Genomic DNA, 22828 nt, shown 5'->3' on the forward strand with positions numbered 1-22828 from the left:
ATTGCATACTAGATGTATGCACCTAGACTAGTATCTATGAATACTATGTATCAACCCGGGTGATTTTCAGTTTATTGGAAACATGAACTAAACTTGAGGATGTACAGATCACAGAAATGCTGTAAACATGTTGTTAGGATATTGTGCTCTGGGGCAGCAGAGGGTTTCGCATACTGGTATACATATATCATAAACACAGATAAACCAGATATGAATTGTGAGAACCATTTAATATTTAACAAGGCTATTTTCATACCAAGAAACCACATCACTGTATTTTTAGCCTGTAGATAAAGTGATGGTGATCGTTGCTGTGGGGCAACCATCCATATTTCAACTTTTTTGACATTTTAACTTTTGTCATATACGGTATCATGGTACATGGTGTTGTGACACAAAAGTAGAAGAAATAGGGAATCTACAAGCTCTACTAAACCGGTCACAGTTCAAATATAACTATTTTGGGAGGTCCCCAGTTCAAATATGATTTATTATTTATTTTTTAATAAATAATTATAATTGGGGGGTCGGTTACCATTTCAAATATGATTATTTTGGGGGGTCCGCAGCCTGAAAACAACAGAAGTTGAAACATTGATGATAACAAATATAATCAAAAATATAATCAAACCCATCACCATCTGAAAGGCACTTTGCTGAATAATTAAGAAAAAATATATATGTGACAGTTCTTTCTGAATACAGAAATACGTATATATATATATAATATGACATGTATATAATATGACAAATAAACCAACAAAAATAACAATCACTTAAAATAAAACTATAATATCAATAAAACAGTGCAATAATATGCCTTTATGCTGCAGTGACACAGTTACAGTAGAGAAATGGAATAAACATGGAAATGAAACCGTACGTAGTTATCGGGGCAGAAACCTTGCATCTCCATATTTACACTTTTTATGTTGTTTTTTGTTGTGCTTTTTTTGTTAATTAATGCCCTACTTCGTCGCACAACAGTGTAGCGAAAACAGCAGATCTACGAGTTCAAACCACGTCAACTTGTAGATCGGCTATTTCCACTTGTTTTTAATTGTTGTTAAAATGATAATAGAAAAAAGGAAGGGATTTTTAGACATACAAGGTTTCCCCCACCCGATAGCAATGATTTGCAAGCATTATGCTAAAAGAAAAAGAAACAACAACAAGGATCAGAAATAAGTGAACTGGCTTCAGAACAGTTGTTAATTCTGTCGACTAAAACGATGACTATAAATGTTCACCGACTTTTCACTGAAGAAAACTACAGAAAAACGTAACAAAAACAAAGCAGTGATGACAAAAACTGTGACTAAAATGTATTGTCAATTTCGTCAACAAATAAAAGGGCCTAGCGTTAAGAGATCCAGCAGAGCTAAGACAAGTAAATGAATGCTTGGTCATGTGCGGGTGTCACGCTCCGATTAATTATATAGAGTCAGTCTATAGAGAATATATTCACTCTATATAGAGTCTAGCAGTAGTAGATAGTCAGTCTATAGAGGACATTCAGTCTAGATTCTAGCGGATAGATTCAGTCTAGCGGACAGATTCAGTCTAGCGGACAGATTCAGTCTAGCAGACAGATTCAGTCTAGCGGACAGATTCAGTCTAGACTCTAGCGGATAGATTCAGTCTAGCGGACAGATTCAGTCTAGCGGACAGATTCAGTCTAGCGGACAGATTCAGTCTAGCGGACAGATTCAGTCTAGACTCTAGCGGATAGATTCAGTCTAGCGGACAGATTCAGTCTAGCGGACAGATTCAGTCTAGCGGACAGAGTCAGTCTAGCGGACAGAGTCAGTCTAGACTCTAGCGGATAGATTCAGTCTAGCGGACAGATTCAGTCTATATAGAGTCTAGCAGTAGTAGATAGAGTCTGTCTATAGAGGACAGATTCAGTCTAGACTCTAGCGGATAGATTCAGTCTAGCGGACATATTCAGTCTAAAGTCTGCTCCAGCGGCTCCCAGACGTTTTAGCTGGAGACCCAAAAAGAAACATTTGATCGTCTCCCCCGGGAAATCGTAAAATGTCTAAAACTGACGGTATGAACCAGATACACAGAATGCTGCTGAGCAGACACATGATGCTGGTCACATATGTAGGTTTTGTAACTTTTGTAGCAATATTGTTGAGTGAAGGCACCACTGTACCTATTCTAACCATGTTTAAGTTCAGAACTAAATTAGCTCCCTGTTGAAGGTAGAATACAACAACTGAGACTCATTATGGTCTATACAATTTTAAAGGATCAATGCCCAGAATATTTGAAAGATTACTTCCAGTATGTAAGTGACTCCCACAGCTTGAACTCAAGGGCTAATGTAACTGATCTTAAACCACCAAATAAGGTAGGTAGAAGCTCATTCCAATACACAAGGGGGGTGGAACAAAATCCCAAAGGAAATTAAATTTTCCCAGTCTTTGAACAGTTTTATTTGTCTTTTATGACTGTCTTTGTTGTTGAATGCTATTACTGCAGTGATTTTAGTTAGCTATAATAAATTAACACGTGTGTTATTAGTTAGATACCATACATATGCTGCAATTGTTTATTTTGGGATCGCAATGGAATTAAGTCCTCTGAACATTTGTGCTACCAAGATACAGTAATTCTACTATGCAGCTTGGTGAATTGTATCATGAATTTATCAAATACATGTAATAAAAAAAATACAGATGGAGTGTTGCTTCATTCAGTAGGACTAGTGAGTCTCCCACCTAACCACTTGTTCCTGTTCTCTAAGCAAAACCTATCCTCACGTTATATCAGCAGTTGATTTCAAAGCTCAAACAGTTCACTGCATTTTTAATTGTTATTTTCCAGCTCAGGTTTAAATCAGTTATTCATAAAATAAAATAAACAATCTGGTACTGGCCTTGTAAAGTCACTTTTTCCTCAACCTTTTTTTCTTTTCATCCGACACAAAACGGTGCCCCCAGTTAACAGAGGACATTGTAATTGACATTATATCTCCGTCTCTGTGTCTTAATGGTGCACTAAGTAACGCGTTTTGTAATTAAGACATTTGTATTTTGTCAATCTGTATGGTAGAGTATGTTTAAAGGATCCCTGGACAATTAGCCTTGTACCTGTCCTCTATAACTAGACATTAGACATTACAAACACCTAGATTTATTTTAGAAATAGTATGTCTTATACTCAATAATATTCTCGCAAGTAGAAGCTGTCATATGCCCATGTGTGGTCCATGGTTCCATGTATGGAATGCATGTGCTACTAAAAATCACACTTGTGTGAAGTGAGGGGCGCCCACTGTGGCTGCAACAAGAAATCACTGCTTAAAGCAAACCATTAAAGGTCCATAGACTTGGCTGACATGACGTCACGAGTGATGTCCTGTTTTTTTTGTGGGGGGGGGGGGGGGGGCATAAAAGTCCATAGACTTGACTGCCACACGTCTTTTTCTGAAAGCCAGATGTTGGCGGAGGGAAGATGAACTATTTCTAGAATAAATAAGGTGTTTTTAAATTTTTGAGGGGCGCTAGCCCCTCCTATGTGCAGCGTTGAGGTTGTGTGTAAACATTGGTCCCAATACAAACATTGAAGACAAAAGTGAGGACACAAATTGTGATTGGCCGGAATGAGATGATGGATAATGATGTATGATGATAAGAGCACCCCTCACTTCACACAGGTGTGATTTTTTATTATAGTTATAGAGGGCAATCATAATGTATCAAGGCATATGAGTCTTATTAGCCAGGGATCCTCTTAAAGGAGCATTCAGTGATTTGGGTGATTTGGAAAACCACCCAGTCCGCCCCGGTAACAAAATGTGCACATGCATGCTCTACAGTGGGGGGAAGTGCAACAGGCCAACAGCATGTGCACCAAGGCCCGCCCCCACTCGGTCATGATTGGAGGAAGGCCCCTCTCATCCTGATTGGATGAAGGTTTTGCCACCCGCCACCAAAACTGAAACTAGGGTTTTTTGACCCCAGGGGCTCACTGGGGACAGGGAGGATTTCCTTATATGGTCAGCACACTCTATAGTAGGGAGGATTATCCAGAAAAAAAGAAAAAATAAGTGATATTTGAATTAAGTCAAATCACTGAATATACCTTTAATAGACAGATAGATAGAATGTAAGTTACTGTAACTAATACAATTGGGGTGCTTGTATTTGTTCTCCCTGCTCTTCTATTGAGGCATTTAGATCATTAGGTCAAAGGTCATGGTATCACCTAGACACAAGATCGGACAAACTTTTTTTCCTGATGGTCGAGATTCAATTCATCACCTGAGAAAGCAGGCATGCTCTATTAGTTCAATATAAGTACAACAGTCAGCACTTGCATAGGAAACCGGGCTCAAATCTAGGGTAGTTACATACTGTAGTGCAGGGGTTCTCAACCCGTGGGTCACGACCCCTCGGGGGGTCGCCAAATTATTTTAGGGGGTCCCCAAATTATTTTCAAAAAAAAAAAAAATATTTTTTTTAAAAAAAAATCACGCTTTTTCAAAAATAGCAGACCTACAAGCTCGTAGCGCGCCACTCGGTGGCGCGCTATGAGCTTGTAGATCTGCTATTTTTAAATAGCTAAATTATAACAATGCTTAAAACACCAAAAGGGGTTCCCGCCCAAAATGGTTTAAGGTTATTGTAGCAGTCAATTTATATTGGGGGTCGGGAGGGGGCGGGGCGGGGGTCCCGAGACGTTGCCAAAGCATTTCCGGGGGTCCCCGGCCAAAAACGTTGAGAACCCCTGCTGTAGTGCAGCTTTAACTGGCGGTGGCTTTGTCGAGTCCGTTGATATTCTCAGGAAACATGCCTTCTTCGACGGCCACCTTGGACTCGTGGACCTAAAAATAAATTATGAGTCATCTGTTCTATAACCCATTAAAACCTGAGGCCGATTCTACGAATCTTGGTGCTCAAACTATTTCATGTCAAGGACCCCTAAAATTGCATGTACAGTATTTGGCCCATCTAAAAATATTTTGTTCCAGGGGCACCCCAGGAGCAAAGAATTAAGTTAAAAAAACAATTGCTTAGATTTTCAAAAATAGCCGATCTATAAGCTCATAGCACGGCACAAAAACTGCATTTGTAGTCAGCAGATAAAAAAAACATGTTAAGCACTCAGAGCTGCCATAAGCACTTAGGGGAAAGAACGTAACATAGTGTTTTCAGAAGGGATATAAGTCTACCTCAGTCTACTTTCCAACATGATAATCTAGTCCAACATTCTCATTTCTGCTCTCTCTTTGAACGACTCACTGATTCTAAAAATGATCACCCTGATTGGTTGACTGATTCTAATAACACTCACCGTGAATGGCTCACTGATTCCGATAATGCACTGCATGATAGCACTGTAGTAACACAACACACACTCTCCTCCTCGCACGGGAAGCTCCTCCTTACTGAAGTACACCTGCAACATAAACACATTTATACTTTATAATGTCCCTGTGCATGTTTTTCTTGAGGTGTCTATGTGGAACTCATCACTATGATCACTGCCTCATCTACAACTCGCTCAACTGGTTGCAGCCTAAATCAAGCCGCCAATTATATTGGTTTATCTTAATTTTTAAATGCATTTATTTTAGTCCCCATTCTTATTTGAAACAGTATTTGGTATCTACTTCATCATATACATTTAGACACCTGCAATATCCTTACTTTGGTGTACCAAAAATCTTTAAAGAGGTTGGACGGAGGTCATTCTGCTTCAAAGCTCCACCTGATTGGAATGATATTCATCCTTCTGTCGCTTCAGGACTTCCCTATATTCACATCTTGATTCAACTTGTTTGTGCTTCTAAACTGACTGTACCTGTAGGGACATAATTATGTATTGTAAATGTATTTGCACTGTGCCCTTCTTTCTCTTGTGTTGTTAAACAGCTGATGGCGTGCTGGGAGAGATTGTATGAATCTATCTGCCTGTATACTTCTGCTGAATTTCAAGGGGCTATCCCTTCAATAAAAATCTGACGCCTGCACCATTTATTTATATATATATATATATATATATATATATATATATATATATATATATTTTTTTTTTGACTCTACCTCCTGAACCACTGCCGCCCTGATTGAACAGACATAGTTTACCTGGACGAGTTGTTCGTTGAAGGACACTTCTTGGTCTTTGACCCAGGTGTAGGTGATGTAATCTGACACACTGGTGAACCCCACCTAAAAAAAAAATAATAATACATACATTAGCGATCAATTAACACCTGAAATATCCACTAATTACAAGCAACAGGGCACTGGAGGGGAGATGATGCAGATCTGTGTAAACCAACATGGCATCAATGCCAACGCTCCGATCACCCTCTGACCCTAAACCATAACCCTAGCAATAACCATACCGTGGTCTGTACCACTAAGTATCTACTGACCTGATGAAGATCCATCGAGATCGAAACGGTGTCTTTCTTTCAATAAAGTATTCCTTTACCTAAAGAATGGTGTGCGGGCCCTACCGCATTGCCTTGTTGGCCCAGCACCCACTGTCAAGGTGCGTGTAAATAGGTATGCTCTGTCTGTACCACTATCTAACCATGACATAACCATAACATAACCAGTGTGTTCAACCGACAGATTCCAATCCAGTCCCAGGCACTGGAGGGGAGAGGATGCAGAGCAGTGTAAACCTAGCCTCGGCATAGCCAGCCTTCACTTGCCTTTGCAATGCATATTGCCCCAGGCAGATTAAGTCTGGCCCCTCTCAATTGTGGGAGGACTTCACGGCCGAAGTGGTGACGAGCCAACCAGATTCGTCTGGAACCATGAGGCTATAACCAACCAGGGCCCAGAATTCAAATATGGGGCTGGTTATTGCAAAAACCATTCTAACACTGAGAAGGACGAGACGAATATCCACGCAGTGATAGTGTAAACCACCATGGCATCAATGTCAGAGCTCCGATCACCCTCTGACGCTAAACCATAACCCTAGCAATAACCATACCACTAACTAACCGAAACATAACCATAACATAACCAGTGTGTTCACCCGATAGAGACCAATCCAGTCCCAGGCACTGCAGGGGAAAGGCTGCAGAGTTGTGGAGAGCACCATGGAATCAATGTCAGCGCTCCAATCCCCCTCTGCTTGGAGACGCACCAGAGGACTGTCAAACATCTTCCTTAACTGTAGCAGAAAGAGCAAAAGGAGAAGTAGCAATAGTGAATAGTTTATTTACAATGGTACAGGGAGTTACAATTATTCGAGTCTGGCCCTCTCTAGTCCAGCTTCTGGGGGAGAGATATGTCTTGATCTTAGCCAATAGGTTGGCACCTGGAAAAAGCATTTTTTTTAGATTTATTTTTGGGCTTTTCATGACTTTATTATCAATAGGACAGTAGGCTGACAGGAAATGGGGAGAGAGAGAGATGGGGAGTGCCGCGGGGATCGGGACTCGAACCCTGCAAATCAGGATACATTGTAGCCTATGTGGGGTGCATATCTTTGATCCGACGGCCTAACCCCTTTTGGGGTTCTGGACAGTATGTACAGTATTCAAAACTTACAACAATTTGATGCTGCTATACATATTTGATGTTTTTCAGAAAACTTTGGTCAGGATTTAGAAGGCCTATTTAGAATTGACCTCAGTCCTAATTCCTAAATGGGTTAACCGACCACGTATGTGTCTTAACTGGCCACATATGTCTGAGCCACGGATGAGTCTTAGGTTTCAGTAGCACCGAAGAGCCGACTTTAGGACGGTACCCGCCCCCCGAACCTCAAATGACGTCACATTGTAGGCTCTACAGAGCCGAACCGACTTTTATTCGGCTCTAAAATAGGAGTATGAATCGCGCCTTAACCGGCCACATATGTCAGACTAGGTATCCACACCTGGAAAACATTAGTTCTGACCTAGCCTTGAATCAAGGCTGTGGTTGAGAACCACCGTATATACAGTAAGAGAACAGCAGTAGTACCTGTATGGTGAAGATGCCGAGTACAGGTTTGTGGTCGCTGATGCCGTACTCCATGATGCTGGTGTAGGACTCCTGTTTGATCTTCAGGGGAAAGGCTTCGTCCTCCTCCTGTTGTTTGGCCTTCCTCCGTACCAGCGCCCGCTCTTCACCGTCGCCATCCTCGTCATCCTCCTCGTCTCTCTCTGAGGCATTGGGTCTCAGGCGCCACAGCACCCGGTCTGTCCACGCAGGCTTACGCTTCTTACCGCTGGACAACGTGACAAGAGGGACACACCCCGGGGTTCATTTAGTTTTAGTCACCTTTTAGTGTCAGTTTTGTCAAAAATGTATTTTGGCCATGTATTTTTCCTTAATGGCGTCGAAATGCCTGTTTTTACACTTGGTTGCATGCTGATCTACAAGTTTGCTTGTAGATCTGCTATTTTCAGAGTGCAACACCTGAGCGCAACCAAACATAAAATGTCTTTTAGTTCTACTGGATCTCTTCTCCACTAGTCCCTCCCTCCCTTTAGTCTAGTTTTTATTTATTGATGAAATTGTCAATGTTTTAGTGGGTTAATGACTTAATGCACACAATATCAGTTCCAAAAGCAACACAATTAAAGACTTGATGTCATGCTGAACATGCTGATGGAAGACTCATAAAGGGACACGTTGTCAGTTGCACACAGTGGTGTAAGCCTTTTGGCTGCCTGCTCCAAACACCATGAAAATACTCTGCTTCTATCGTCAATTTATTCTTTGAAATTCTGAATTTTATCATTTCCATTTTCTTTCAGATTATTAATCTATCATTGAAAACCAGATAGGAGCAATAGTCTGGAAACATACTGTGCATGTTTTTCTTTTCCATGCTCCCTTATGGGACGCTCCTATTTCACTCTTACACAAATCAATTTTCCAAAAACGTTCCACTCAGAATAGGGATGCTGGGAGTTCAAGTGGTTCACAAATGCAACATTTAAAATGTTAAGCATATTTTGAATATCGTAATAATATTGTTAATCACAATTATTTTCGCCATCATAAATCGTCCCATCCCTAGTGTCTACCACCGTTACAAACAATGATGATGCCCAGTTGCAAACAACGGGTGTGTGTTCAATGACGCACAGGTCTGATGTCTGAGGGAACAACCATTGGTCACAGTTCATTTACAGAGACAACAGGACATGTGTGTCTTGCAATGACTGTTGGGAGGCAGAAGCTTGGTTATGTGTAGCGGAACGTAACCTGCTTGGCTAGATCCACTACGTCAGTGGTTCTCAACGTTTTCAGGCCGTGACCACCCAAAAGAATCCTATTTGAACTGGGGACCCCCCACCCTGACAAGCACATGGAATGTAGGAGTTGAGGCATTCAATTTAATTCGGTTTGATTCGGTTCCACAGATAAATAACAGATAAGCTAGTTTCCCAATTTTAGTATTTCTCTCTTATATTTTTCTTATATTATTTGACAAATTGGTCAATGTTTGACCCATTTGTATCGTAGTTTGTTGATTACTAGGCCTGTCACAAATATTACATAGTCGTCTAATCGCAATTACATAATTATATATATATATTCGCAAGTATATAATCATAGAATTTGTAAGTAAATTATTTGTATATTTAATTTATTTGTCGCATTTGCACTGTGCAATTTGTGATAATGAAGCCTAAAAAACCAAACAGAAATTGAGTTTTTATTCATATGTCCCAATGCTCAATGCCTAAAGCATTACATCGCAATTATTTGTGTGACAATTAATCGTCAACGTAAATTTGTAATCATGACAACCCTATTGATTACTAATGGTCCTTTTTCTTTGTTTGTTTGTTTGTTTCTTTTTTTTCTTTCTTTCTTTCAAGTCTTAAAAGTCCCTAAATTGTCAGGGGATCATCTGGGGACCCCCCAAAATCATGTGGGGACCCCCGACCCACAGGTTGAGAACTATTGTCAATAGTATATAGTATACTATTTGTAGTATACAATAGTAATTAATGTGTATAGTATTAGTTTACAGTATAGCATACTATTATTATCAATAGTATACCAGTAGAGAGGTTATGGGAGTAAAAGGAGACATAGAACAGGACACGTTAATGCGAGGAGGGACACAGTGGGCTTTTTGAACTCTTACTTAAAGACAAACCATGTCCAGTAGCACCTGTGGAGTCGAACAGAGGCAAACAAATTCAATGAATACAAACAGCTGACGAAAGGGACAACATACAAATATGCTGTTTCAACTCTTCACACTTTTCCTGGAGGCTTTCCGAAAATGCGAAAATTAACTTATTATTATTATTATTATTATTATTATTCACTGATTAGTCATGCTAATTATACTGTTTTGCTACTGAAAGTAAGTCTCACTCAGTCCTCAACACGTACAGCAGAGGAACTCTATCTATTCAGGGCATCTGAATTGAATTAACATGTAACACCTTGTCAAATTCCCCCCCTTTCTCACTAACAATGTTCTGACAATGCACTGACAATCTACTGAATTGCCAGGTGAGTCTGCAGTTCAAACTGCAATGGGGAGTTTTCATATCTAGTACAGAGCCCTGGGGGAGGGGAGACGATGAGTTTCATCCTGGCAGAACTGCTAAGTCAAAGCGAAGACTGGTCAATCACAGCACATCCTCGCTGGACATGCTTGCAGAGGCTCTTGGGTAATGAAGTCAAAGACGGGCATCGATTAACGCAGACATTGTCGCCTGGATCAACGACTGGTCTGTTCCAGGTCTGCTCATGAGGGGCGTGACAACGCAAGCATATAAAAAAGCAAAACAGAATCCAGGTCTGGTCAGTCGCGGGCGTGTGCACGTAACGAGCACGCATGCGACAATTTCATGAGATTGCGCCCGCGTAAATACGCTTGCGTGCCCCCCCTCCCAACTTCACTGCACGTCCAGAAAGAAAACACAGGTCTCATTGAAAATGAATTACTAGGCACGTTAATCTCTGCTCATCTGAAAGGACCTTTATTTAAGTCCAAAGTAGCTACTACAAACTACATAGTGCTGCTTTGAGAATAGGAGTGTGGAACTAAAGGCAAATGCTACCTGTTCTCATAGGTATAACATTTGCGTGGTGGGCTGGGTTACAGGTATAATGCATGCGTGGTGGCTGGGCGGGGTTACCTGCTGTCATAGGTGTCCGAGTTGAGGTCAAACTTGTACGTCGGCTGGAAGTCCAGAGAGCCTTCTGAAAACTGCTGGATGATTGGTTCCTTCTGCTTCATCATGGTCAGCTGACAACAACAACAACAGCATAAATGCATACACATTACACAACAGCAATATAAATGCATCTTGTACATAACAACAACAATAACACACACAAAAATAAATAAACAGCTGTATGATTGGTTGGTTCCTTCTGTTTCATCATGGTCAGTTGACAACAACAGCATGGAAAGTATAGTTCAGGTATTCGGAACTCTATCAAAAATGATGTGAAAGTGTGTCATGTTTGATACAACTGATAATTGGTTGTGTCTGTGTGGAGAAGAGACGTTTGGTCCATATTTTTACCACCATATTTGAACCCCTAGCATCCCCATCTATAAATGCATCCATCTTTACAAGAACTCCATATATGGGCATAAAAGGGACACAAACATGATAATTGGGTGGGGCATGCATTTCCAACTTGCATCGTTCCAAGTAGGCCAGTGCCCAACGGGCACCACTCTAGTTATAATAATAATAAAAGTGCCTCTCGGGGCACAGGTCTCCACCAGGGCAGGCCAGGTTGTGGCCTGCGCTATAATAGGCCAATGTGAAAAGGGTGCCATTTCTTCTTACACCTTGGATGGCAATTGGATGATTTGAGGCATTTTGTTCCAAAAATGTGTTTTGCAAAAATCCACCTGTTGGTGGCGCTGTAACAGGCCCATGTGAAAAGGGTGGGATATATTCCTCAGCCTAGTAGGAAAGTCTGTGAAAGATTTCACGTAAAGTGCACGCTGCGTTCATGATTTGAGGCTTTCTGTTCAAAATGGGCCAATCCTGCAAACTTTGATATCCAATGTTAGACAATTAGGATGTTATATGAAATATCTGACAGATATTCGGCCTGGTGGAGACAACAAAACATACTAACTCCCCATGCCTTCGGCCTGGTGGAGACAAAAATCATAATCTAACCTGGTCTTTGCTCCATAGCAGGTTGTAGGTTTGGTTGGTGAGACAGGAGCGAACAAAGTGCATCCCATGATCCTGGATACGGAAGTTTAGATCACCAAACCAGAACACTAGCCTGGTGCAGGAGAGAGGTGAGGAGAGAGAGAGAGAGAGAGAGAGAGAGAGAGAGGATGAAGTTGGGATGACAGAAAGGGGTTGTAAAAAGGAAGTGATGACAGTTAACATTAACAGTCATAAACACGCCTTGTACCTCAACGACAAAACCACTGGTCCGCACGTGCATGTGTGTATGTGTAGTCTGTGTACTAACCTGTGATCCAGTATACTAGGAGCTTTAACACTCTCATAGGTGTGTGTGTGGCGTGTGGCGTGTGTGCGTGTGTGTGTGTGTGCGTGCGTGCACTCTAACCTGTGGTCCAGTATAGTGGGAGCTTTAACACTCTCGTAGGTGTGCGTGTCCAGGATGTGTTCAAACTCGTCGACGCGTTCCGAGGCGTAGTGCATGTGAGCCGCCAGGTGGCAGTTCAGGAAACACATCATGTGACCATATACGGACAGCCGGACGGACACGGCCCCTTTATTACCCTGAGGAAGGAGAGATAGTCATTTCCTGTCCACGTGATCACAACATCCGCTAGTTTTCTCCACTGTGTTACACAGTCAGATGTCCGGGATGCATTCGCTAGAGAAGTCAGTTATGCCACGAAAGAAGAGGTCGGAAAAAAGGCTACAACGGAGGATTTCAATGAAGCCAGGAGCAATTTCTTCACTAGACGAGGTGTGTGTGTGTGTGTGTGTGTGTGTGTGTGTGCGCGCAGCTCACCCAGTAACCACACAGACCAGTGCGTGTGTACTTGGCCTGAATGTCTCTGATGAACGGAACGTGTTCCAGTTTGCAGAAGAACAGCAGCAACAGACCCTGCATCCTGATGGAGGACACCTGCACGCACGCGCACACACGCACACGCACACACACATGCACGCACACACACACGACAGTAAATATTATTTTCATTCCATTTTCATTCACCAGTGTTTCTCCCAGCACTGCATGTCATGGTGGCACGACAACGCTACATGGTTTGTGAGTGCTAGCGTGGCATGCATGAATATCACTGTGTAGATAATAGTCTGAGTCTGGAATCTCTGTGGGGAAAATGCCTCTGGTTATAAACCCGCTCCATATTTGCATACTGAGCCTTGATTGGTGAGAAATAGAGAAATCACAACCGAATGTGGCCAGAGTAATCTGCAGAAGGCTGAATCTTGAATCAAAGCAGTCACGGAAGGTTGATGTATGTGTGTGTGTGTGTGCGCGTGTGTGTGTACATGCGTACGTACCTTGAAGTATTCCTGTGCTGCTAAGGTGGACATGAACAACAGACTCCAGGCGTCATCGAACGCCATGTCTGACATGAACCTTATAGGACCTGAATACACCTCCTGTAGACTATAATATAAACACACACACACACACACACACACACACACACACACACACACACACACACACACACACACACACACACACACACACACACACACACACACACACACACACACACACACACACACACACACACACACACACACACACACACACACACACACACACACACACACACACACACACACACACACACACACACACACACACACACACACACACACACACACACTTTTAAATCGGGACCACAACTGATATTGTTAAAGTTGGTTTGGGCCGGTTGGGGTTTCACAACGTGAACGGGCAAATAGGAAAGTTTCGACCAATTGGATCCACTCACAGCCAGGGAGGTAGTGGCGCGACGTAGCCACATAAAGGACACTACCGCTGGGCATGTGCAAAGGGGCCCCATGATGTATTGACTTGATCACCCTGCGTTGTGCAAAAAAACCCATCAAAAGTAGCAGATCTACAAGCTTGAAATGCGACAAGAAGCAGCACATATTGAGCTTTATATAGATCTGTTTTGGACATATTAGGTTTCAATGACATACATGTAACCAACCTACCCAATGACATACATTTAACCAACCTACCCAATGACATACATGTAACCAACCTATCCAATGACATACATTTAACCAACTGTGACGGCCCTGCCCCCTCTGCCTCACTGTAGACTAGCCGCCAGCCTCTGTGATGGCAGAGTGGAGCAGGCCGTCAGCCCAATTGTGCTCACCTGATGTGGGTGTGGCTTAGGGGAGTATATAGGGAGCTCTCCTGGCTGCAGCTCACTCTCTCTCTGTCCTCCCTGCAAGCAGGGTCTGTCTGGGTTGCCACCTGGCCCAAGGGCCTAACCAACCTTTTGCCTAAGTTAGGTTTTACACCATTTAATACAACACGCCCACAGCACTCTCCATACATTGCAGATATTACTGATATCCTCACATCCCACACCTGATTATTTACCATTCTTTAATTACTTTAATTTAATAAATATACTACTTTTGTGTGGACTCCCTGTTTTGGCCATGCATCTCCTAGTGCATGACACCAACCTACCCAATGACATACATGTATGTAACCAACCTACCCAATGACATAAATGTCAGGCTTCTTAGGGGAGTTCAGATGGAGAAGAGAGCTGATGTCATCTGGAGGATCAGCTGACGCTACATTCCATGTGACCATGTGTAATCTGTAGACAAGGACAATATGTTACATTAAAACATGTGACCGTGTGTAGCCTGTAGAGTAGACAATAACATGTTACGACATGTAACCTGTACACAATGAGAATTAATGTAACCTGAAAACGTGTAACCATGAACCTGTGTAGACCTGGGGTCTTCAACAGGGGGTCCGGTACCCCTGGGGGGGCATCTTCAGATGCATGCTGTGTGAAAGGCCAACAACGGACAATGTCCCCACTTGATTCCCTGAATATATTCCAGCAGTGTTCATATGAGAAAGGGGTGTGTGTGTGTGTGTGTGTGTGTGTGTGTGTGTACGTGCGTGTGTGAGTGAGATCTTGATGTGGCCTCCTTGATGGTCGCTTCTTTTGGGCTTGCTTTCGCAGACCTGGTTGCTTATTTCTCTCGCATACCTGGTTGCTTATTTCTCTCGCAGACCTGGTTGCTTGTTTCTCTCGCAAGATTTGGCAACCTCAAATTTGAGTTCCTGGGATGACGCACATGACGTCATGAATGTCCGTCCACCTCCATGAAAGGGCTGCAGTTCCACTTTTGGCCAGTAGGTAGTGGCAGCTTCAACGTTGGATAGCCTTACTGGGGGCTTGGCCCAGACAGTAGTGCCAATAAGCGGCAAGATGCAGCTTAGAGCAGGCGTATCTTCCTGTTTTTTAAACAGCTGGTGGATGGAAATGACACTTACGGAAATGGTTGGAAATGAAGCTTCAACTTGCAGCAAATCGTTTCCGTTTTTTTCCCCGACGCTTCAAGTTGCAGCCGCGCGCGAGCTTCATTTCCATTCACCAGCTGTTTAAAAACCAGGAAGAGATGCCTGCTCTAAGCTGCATCTTGACGCTTCTTGGCGCTACTGTGGATAGGATATGGAGAGTGACAAAGAGCAAAAACTATTTATTTTAAATATGGATTTAAACATGTTTTACATGGTAACGCCGATCATTGCTGATAAAGCTCTGTTTCCGTGGGACTGCAGTTATTATGAGTATCATTGAAATCTCTCTGCAACACTTTAAAGACCATATATTTGTTTGAGACCATAGACTGGTACCAACCGCTGAAAGCATTGACTCAGGGGACCCTCGATACCGTTGTCGGTCATCCCAAATACAAAAAGGGTTCTAAAAGGACCCAGGGTAGACCCAAGAAGAGGGGAGAAGAGAAGGAAAAAGAATCACACACACTCTCTCTCTCTCTCTCTCTCTCTCTCTCTCGACCAATCACACTATTTGGCCCTCCGAAGTAGATTTTGGCGACGTATTTTTATTTTATTTTTTGCTTTTCAGAAGTTAGCGATTGAAGTTGCGAATGTAGTTAAACCGTACTTTCTCGAAGAAAACTTCTAGCGTCGGAAGGAGTATAACGACCGGCTTTAAGTAAGTAAGCCTTGCCGAGCCATAAGGCAGGAGCCTATCTCCTGTTTCTGTATCGTGAGGCAGCTTGACGTACAAGTACACCCCCCGGACATGACGCTAGTATGTAGCAGGGACTTAACCCCAATCCAACCCTTGATGCTCAGTGTCAAGTAGAGAGGCACTGGGTCCACTTTTTATAGTTTTTGGTATGACCCCTCCCAGTCTCAGGGCGGACACTCTAACCAAAAGACCATTGAGCTGGTATGGACCGGCATTAAGTCGGCTAAAATGATATGATATTTAGTCAACTAATACTAGACAAAAACAAACATTTCAGATGACTAAAAACTAAATTGAATTTTAATTAAAATACTGACTGAAACAGCATCAACATTTTGCTGTAAAATAAATCCAAAATTAACACTGGTCTCCACCTGAAGGCGTCCCTCTTAGGCTTGAAAGCCTTCTTGCCACAGAGCAGGAAAGCGTTGTCCAGGGTCTTGGACACCTTGTGGTGCAGCTGGTCTCGGGGGTCCAGGTCATCCACGCAGGTCATCAGCTGATTCAGGCGATGGCACAGCGCCAGCCGGCTGCCCGTCGAGCTGCCGTCGCTCAGCATGCTCTCCATGCTCTGGGAGCGAAAGCGATCCAGCGCCCCGTACGGGCGACGCGTCTCTTCCATCATGCTGGGAATTCAAGACGACGTGGTCGGCTAGCCTGTAGATGTCCGGGACTGTCACAGTTATTACATAATCGCCTAATCGCAATCTTTACCGATAATCGCAATTATCATTAACATTTTCATGTTAACTCCTTTGAGTTTCTCTAGAGCGATTTGGAGCGTTTTTACTAATATTTCATAATATTTTGTTCTATGATGATGAAAACACTAAATATCTCAAAAAGAAAGGAAACAGTCACTATGCTAATTCTTTAGTCATTAGCAGTTGAATATAGCTTGTTTTAACCAAAAACACTTCATTGGAACAGAAAGCAGAACATTTTTTATCTTTATAAATCCTATAATATTAGACTAAATCTTCTTCCGGGCGTACCCTTCTTTGGAAGTCCTAGGATCACTCACAGGTTGCGGAAGAGAGCCCTCTATCATAAACACTGAAAACACCAAATGACCTGACCAACGTCATACGTCATTGGCGGTCTGCGCCCTGGAAATGACGAATATACGCAACAATGGCAGGCCCATTGCACTGCCCATAACTCTGACATCTCATTACTCCGACTACGTGACTTTATGTGTGGTTGTGGTTAGGGATAGGGTTAATAATGTGCGAGTCGGACCAGCGCGCCGTCGGAATAATGAGCCGTAATGACACCCAATTGCAGTGAATGGGTTAAAGAAAATCATACATTTTCATAAAATCTTCACGTAAAATGTCATAATTGTCATAACAAATGTCATAAAGCTACATTGGTACCTACCAAAGCTACACGCCTCTTAAACTCTATTACAAAATACATGTTTTCAGCTACTACATTTATTTTGGACAGAATTATTATAATTATTAATTTTAAAATCACGATTATACGGAGCTTTCATGATTAAACAATTATGACGTTTTAAAATCGCGACTAATAGTATAAAACGGTTAATAATCCCATCCCTATTGTGTAACTCACTTCAAGAAGAAAGACGCGCTCAACTCTTCTCAAAGGTTCTTGAGGTTTGAACTGGGGTGCAGATTCTTGACAGTAATACTCAATGAAAGGAACATCCACAGCTCTCTCTGGAGAGGTTTTAAGGAGACTTTATTCAATGAACATCCACAGCAGCAGCAGTCTATGAAAACACAGACGTGTTGTTTCGGGAAGCAGCTCTTTCTCCTCAGTGTGACTCCTGAAGAAGTCGTCTGCTCTGTCTTACAGTGAACTGAAGATGGTTCGCCTCCTCAGTGGCAAATATGACCTAGTCTTTCACTAGCAGGTCCAGAATATCAGCAGCAGCATCAGTTTAATTTCTTAGTCCAATTACATATATCCAGAAGTAGAGTCGGAGTAGATGAAGGACAAAAGAAAACAGGCATTTCGTTTTTTTTTTGCTGGCTTCAAATTCCATAGGATCCAAGCAGTGAGTGACATCAGAAGGAAAAGTGGCTTTTTGGGTGGGCCCCTGAGAGGAATGTTTTAATCCGTCGCCAAGTCTACTTTGTTTGCTAAAAATAAATAAATGAAGCAATAGAAACCAACTAACGCAGCTGAGCAGCTGCTCAACGCTACGTCGATTACAGACATTTAAGGGGAAAACTTGTATGTTCTGAAATATGGAGATACAAGGTTTCTGCCTGAAAACAATAATGTGTAAGAAGAAAATGCTGCCGGTACGGCCTGGTTTCCTAAGGGTATTAGCATGTGTTGGGTAAACTAATCCAGCTTCCACATTGCTATAGCATTGATTTGCAAAGCAGCGTAGTGTATGTTCTTATAGCCCCCCACACCCACACCCACACACACACACACACACACACACCTATAGTCATGTGAGACAAAAGCTCCTCACACTACAGTAATGGTTATTTCATAATATAGACCCACATTATAGAACTGCATCACACATAACAAGTGGAGTCTTAAGCAGTGTCCGTTTAGACAGAAAAGGTCATATTTTATTATTATAATATTTGAGTCAACTAAATGTAGTTGATTTTGTCAACTAAAGTGTATTTTTGGCAGGCCAATGATGGCTTCACGAGGCCTGATAGCCGATCTAGCATGTAGATGGGCTATTTTTGGCACATAGAGTGGACGTAGAATACGCACATCGACAGGCTGGGTGCTGGGCTAAAGAGACTTCATTTTATCAGTTTTGGCACATGACACCCACTCGCAGCCAAGCCATTAAACGACTTGTCTTAGTTCTACTGGATCTCTTCTCCATTAGTCCTAGATTTTATTTGTTGACAAAATTGTCTATATATTTAGTCTAAGCTACGGTGCGTTCTGAAAAGAAGCATCAGAGACAGAAGGACATTGGTTCCAATCCAACCTGAAGCTGGTGTCTCCATCATGGCCGTGTGTCTGTTTCTCGTCCTCCTCCATGTTCTTCACCACCTGGAACACAAGTTACAATGATTACATAATTGTCTAATCGCAATTATTTAAGATAATAGTTTCCACGTTGAAAGATTTTCATACATAAAAAGCAGAAATACGTGATCTTCCGGTACAAGCTTACAACGCGTCCTATTTGTTTTGTCTAAAAAATTATAAAAGTTATTTTGTATGTCAGTTATTCCACATTGAAATACGGAGATACAAGGTTTCTGCTGTGATAATAATAATAATAACAATAACTAGAAAAAGTGCCCCTCAGGGTCACAGGTCTCCACCAGGGCAGGTCACGTTGTGGCCTCCTGGTGGCGCTAATATAAGCCAATGTGTTTTGCAAAAACCCACCTGTTGGTGGCGCTATAACAGGCCAATGCGAAAAGGGTGGGATATATCCCTCAGCCTAGTAGGAACGTCTGTGAAAGATTTCACGTAAATTGCATGCTGCGTTCATGATTTGAGGCTTTTTGTTCAAAACGGGCCAATCCTGTAAACTTTGAAAGCCAATGTTAGGCAATCAAGATGGAATATGAAATATGGGACAGGTCTGTGTTGAGCACATGACTATAGAGATACTGTGTAACGATTTGCAGGATTTTTTGACAAAATATGGAGGAGTAATATCAAAAGTCGGCGTCCTGGTGAAGCTATAACAGGCCGTTCTGGAAAGTTTGGGGCAGAGGTTCATCGATGGCATTGGCATCTAGGGAGTGTGTGTGCAAAGGTTGGCATCGACCGGGTTAACGGTGCCGGAGATTAGCTGGCAACAGACGGACGGACACAATCCCACACACAGATTCCTTTACAGGATCTCCTCACTGGTCAACAAAAACACCTTGAAGACCTTAACAGGACTATGCATGCACGCACCTCTTGTTACCACAGCACCTCAAAAGGCCCTTAAAACAAGGCTCCAGACTTCCCAAAACAAACTGGTCAGGCTCCTACTTGGCCTCACCCCCCAAACCCACCTCACCCCTGCCCACTTTGACAAGCTGGAATGGCTTAGGGTCGACGACCAGCATCTTGTACAGCATCTTGCAATGGGTCTGGTCCACAAGATTCGATACACCACCAAGATACCCATGTACCTGTCTAAATACTTCCTTAATGTTAACGAAGTCCACACCCACAACACCAGAGGGAGTGCAACAAACCATGTACAACCCAGATTCGGCACAAACAAGGGACTAAATTATTTTCGCTCCTATGCCACCAAAATGTGGAACGCCCTACCAACAGTCATTAAGACATGTTAATCCCTTGACTCCTTCAAAAACGCTCTCAAAGGGCACCTACGGACGGCTGCAATTCGAAACTGCCCCCCCTTTTCCCCTCACTGTATGTTTCTTTTCCCTTTTTACCTCCTTTATGATGAATTCCTGTTCTGTTCTTTGGCTATATAGTACGTAGTAGTCTATTTGTACGTCTCTAAATGTTTTGATGAATTGAACAAGGTGGACCCTCTTGTAAACAAGTATAATGCTTTATTGGGTCGTCCACTCAGTTAACAGTCTTTGTATTCAGTTGTGCTTGAAATGTACTGTAATTCTGCAAACTGTTAATACATATTTCAATCAAACACACACACACACACACACACACACACACACACACACACACACACACACACACACACACACGGACGGACGGAGTGCAAAACATACTCTCCCCATGCCTTCGGCCTGGTGGAGACAATAATAATGTTTGCTGTGAATGTAAACATTGCAGATTGATAGCTACAGACAGCGGCATACTTACTGTAAACTTGAGCTGTTGTTAATTAATCTATAGTTCTATCTAAAAGCTAACGTTAGCCAGCATCTTCATTTTGATGTGCTTATTTATGTTAGTTTTGTTGTTGCTTTTTCTAAGGCGTTAAAAGAGGACCAAACGCAGTTTAATGTTGTTTTCCTGTCTCTCTCAGGTTCCAGTCCAGTGTTGCCAGATCTCACGAGAGAAGCAAGCAAACAGCAGGAAACTCAGAGCACCTGTTTGAACCAGAAAACCACAGACCACAGAAAGTCTACTGAATGAAACTACAAACAAATATATTTTATGTCACAATCCCTTTAATACCGCAATAAAAACTATGCACCTACCACATTTTGCAAGCCACTTTAAATAAAAGAAACATGGCCAAAGTAGCTTATAATACACAGACATGGCAACACTGATTCCCAAATGTCAACTTCAGTACAGTGATGTCACGTGACCCAATGTCGTGTATTTGTTGGTTAATCAGATCATGATGCAAAGAGTTCTAAAGCGCAGAACAGGAAGCTAAGGAGACCGGATTCTATTGGGACACACATTTGGGTGTAACCAAATTAGCAGCTCTAATCATGGCTGTAATGATCTATGGGTGGACGCGGTTAGCCTGGCTAATAAGCCAGACTAATATCAGGCAACTTTTTTTTGCCAACGGCTGATTCGGTCTGGTTTATTAACCAGGCTAGGACGCGGTTACACCGGACTTTGTTTCTTTCCAGATAAGACCACCAGGTGTCGCCCGTTTCTTAGTCTATGAACAACCGATTACAAAGTGACTGCATCTAAATTCTATTGATGGACTGAGTGCACCTAAGTGGAAGATAGCCTCGTTTATTTGAGTGGGAGACTAGTGCAACGCTATCCTAACATTTAGACTTTCGTATATGTATTCATCGATTCTGACAAAAATAATCGATAAATACATCTATGAGCAGTGGCGTGCACAGATATACACTAGGGGGTGCTAGAGCACCCCCTGCCCTTTTGGCAATGTGCCCTTTTGAAAAAAAAGGAAAGGATGGCGCGCTATGAGCTTGTAGATCTGCTATTTTTCAATAGCTAAAGCATAACATAATGCTAACACGCGCTGCACAAGGTGCCATTTTTTTACTTGAGCACCTGCCCCTCTAAATGTCTGTGCACGCCACTGTCTATGAGAGTCTAAATTTTAGGCTAGTGTTTTTAATTTTAATTAATTTGGGGGTCCTTGACATGATATGGTTTGAGAATCACTGAGCTAGGACACCTATAGAGAAGAAACTAGAAAAAGTGCCCTTCTGGGAACAGGTCTCCACCAGTGTGTGTGATGTTTGGCAAAATGTTTAGGAGTAATATATAAACGTGTGTGTGTGTGAGTGACGCGGCTTGGCCTGTTGTAGCGCCACCATGAGGCTGATTTGAAAACTGTCAAGTGGCATTTCTTCCTCAGCCTAGTGGGAATATGCATGCAGTTTCACCGCAATCGGACGCTGCGTTGAGTAGTTGTGGCGATTTGTACAAAACGGGCTACTCCTGAAAAGTTTAGAAGCCAATCGTAGCCAATGAGGGTGGATTATGAGAAATCAAACAAACCCGTCTTGATCACATGACTATGGAGAGCATGTGTACTGATTTGCGTGAAATTTGGATAAAATCTGAAGGAGTAATATTAGAAAATGTGTTTTACATATGTCGGCCTCCTGGTGGCGCTATAAAGAGCAGATGTGAAAAATTCCAGGCAAAGGTTTTTCCTTGGCCTCTAGGGAGTTGGCATACAAAGTTATCCACAGATCCATGCAGTTAGAGGTAAAAACACTTTTCGGCCAGTTATAGCGCCACCATGAGGCTGAGTTGAAAATGTTCACGTGGCATTTCTTCCTCGGCCTAGTGGGAATGTGCGTGCACAATTTCACGGAAA

At 42.4% G+C, this 22828-nt stretch overlaps 1 protein-coding gene across 3 annotated transcripts; it reads right to left on the reverse strand.

Moving 5' to 3' along the window:
* Window positions 1-213: 213 nt before the first annotated feature.
* inpp5ka (inositol polyphosphate-5-phosphatase Ka) lies at window positions 214-21073 on the reverse strand. Of its 3 annotated transcripts, none has more exons than XM_079494888.1 (14): window positions 20920-21073; window positions 19097-19161; window positions 14626-14730; window positions 13427-13535; window positions 12909-13025; window positions 12495-12670; window positions 12089-12200; window positions 11081-11190; window positions 7947-8193; window positions 7012-7149; window positions 6102-6185; window positions 5308-5412; window positions 4745-4837; window positions 214-4274 (listed from the first exon to the last, which is right to left on the reverse strand). In XM_079494888.1, exons 2-13 carry the CDS (start codon window positions 19147-19149, stop codon window positions 4757-4759), a joined length of 1437 nt encoding a protein of 478 aa, XP_079351014.1. In that variant the 5' UTR covers window positions 19150-19161; window positions 20920-21073; the 3' UTR covers window positions 214-4274; window positions 4745-4756. The 3 variants fall into 3 exon arrangements, 1 of the variants encoding a protein (XP_079351014.1); XR_013789030.1 differs by having other exon boundaries at window positions 3466-4515; window positions 4587-4837; XR_013789029.1 differs by lacking the exon at window positions 12909-13025 and having other exon boundaries at window positions 3466-4515; window positions 4587-4837.
* Between the last annotated feature and the right edge of the window lie 1755 nt (window positions 21074-22828).

Source organism: Electrona antarctica (genome assembly GCF_951216825.1).
Source record: "Electrona antarctica genome assembly, chromosome: 23".
Lineage (NCBI taxonomy): Eukaryota > Metazoa > Chordata > Actinopteri > Myctophiformes > Myctophidae > Electrona > Electrona antarctica.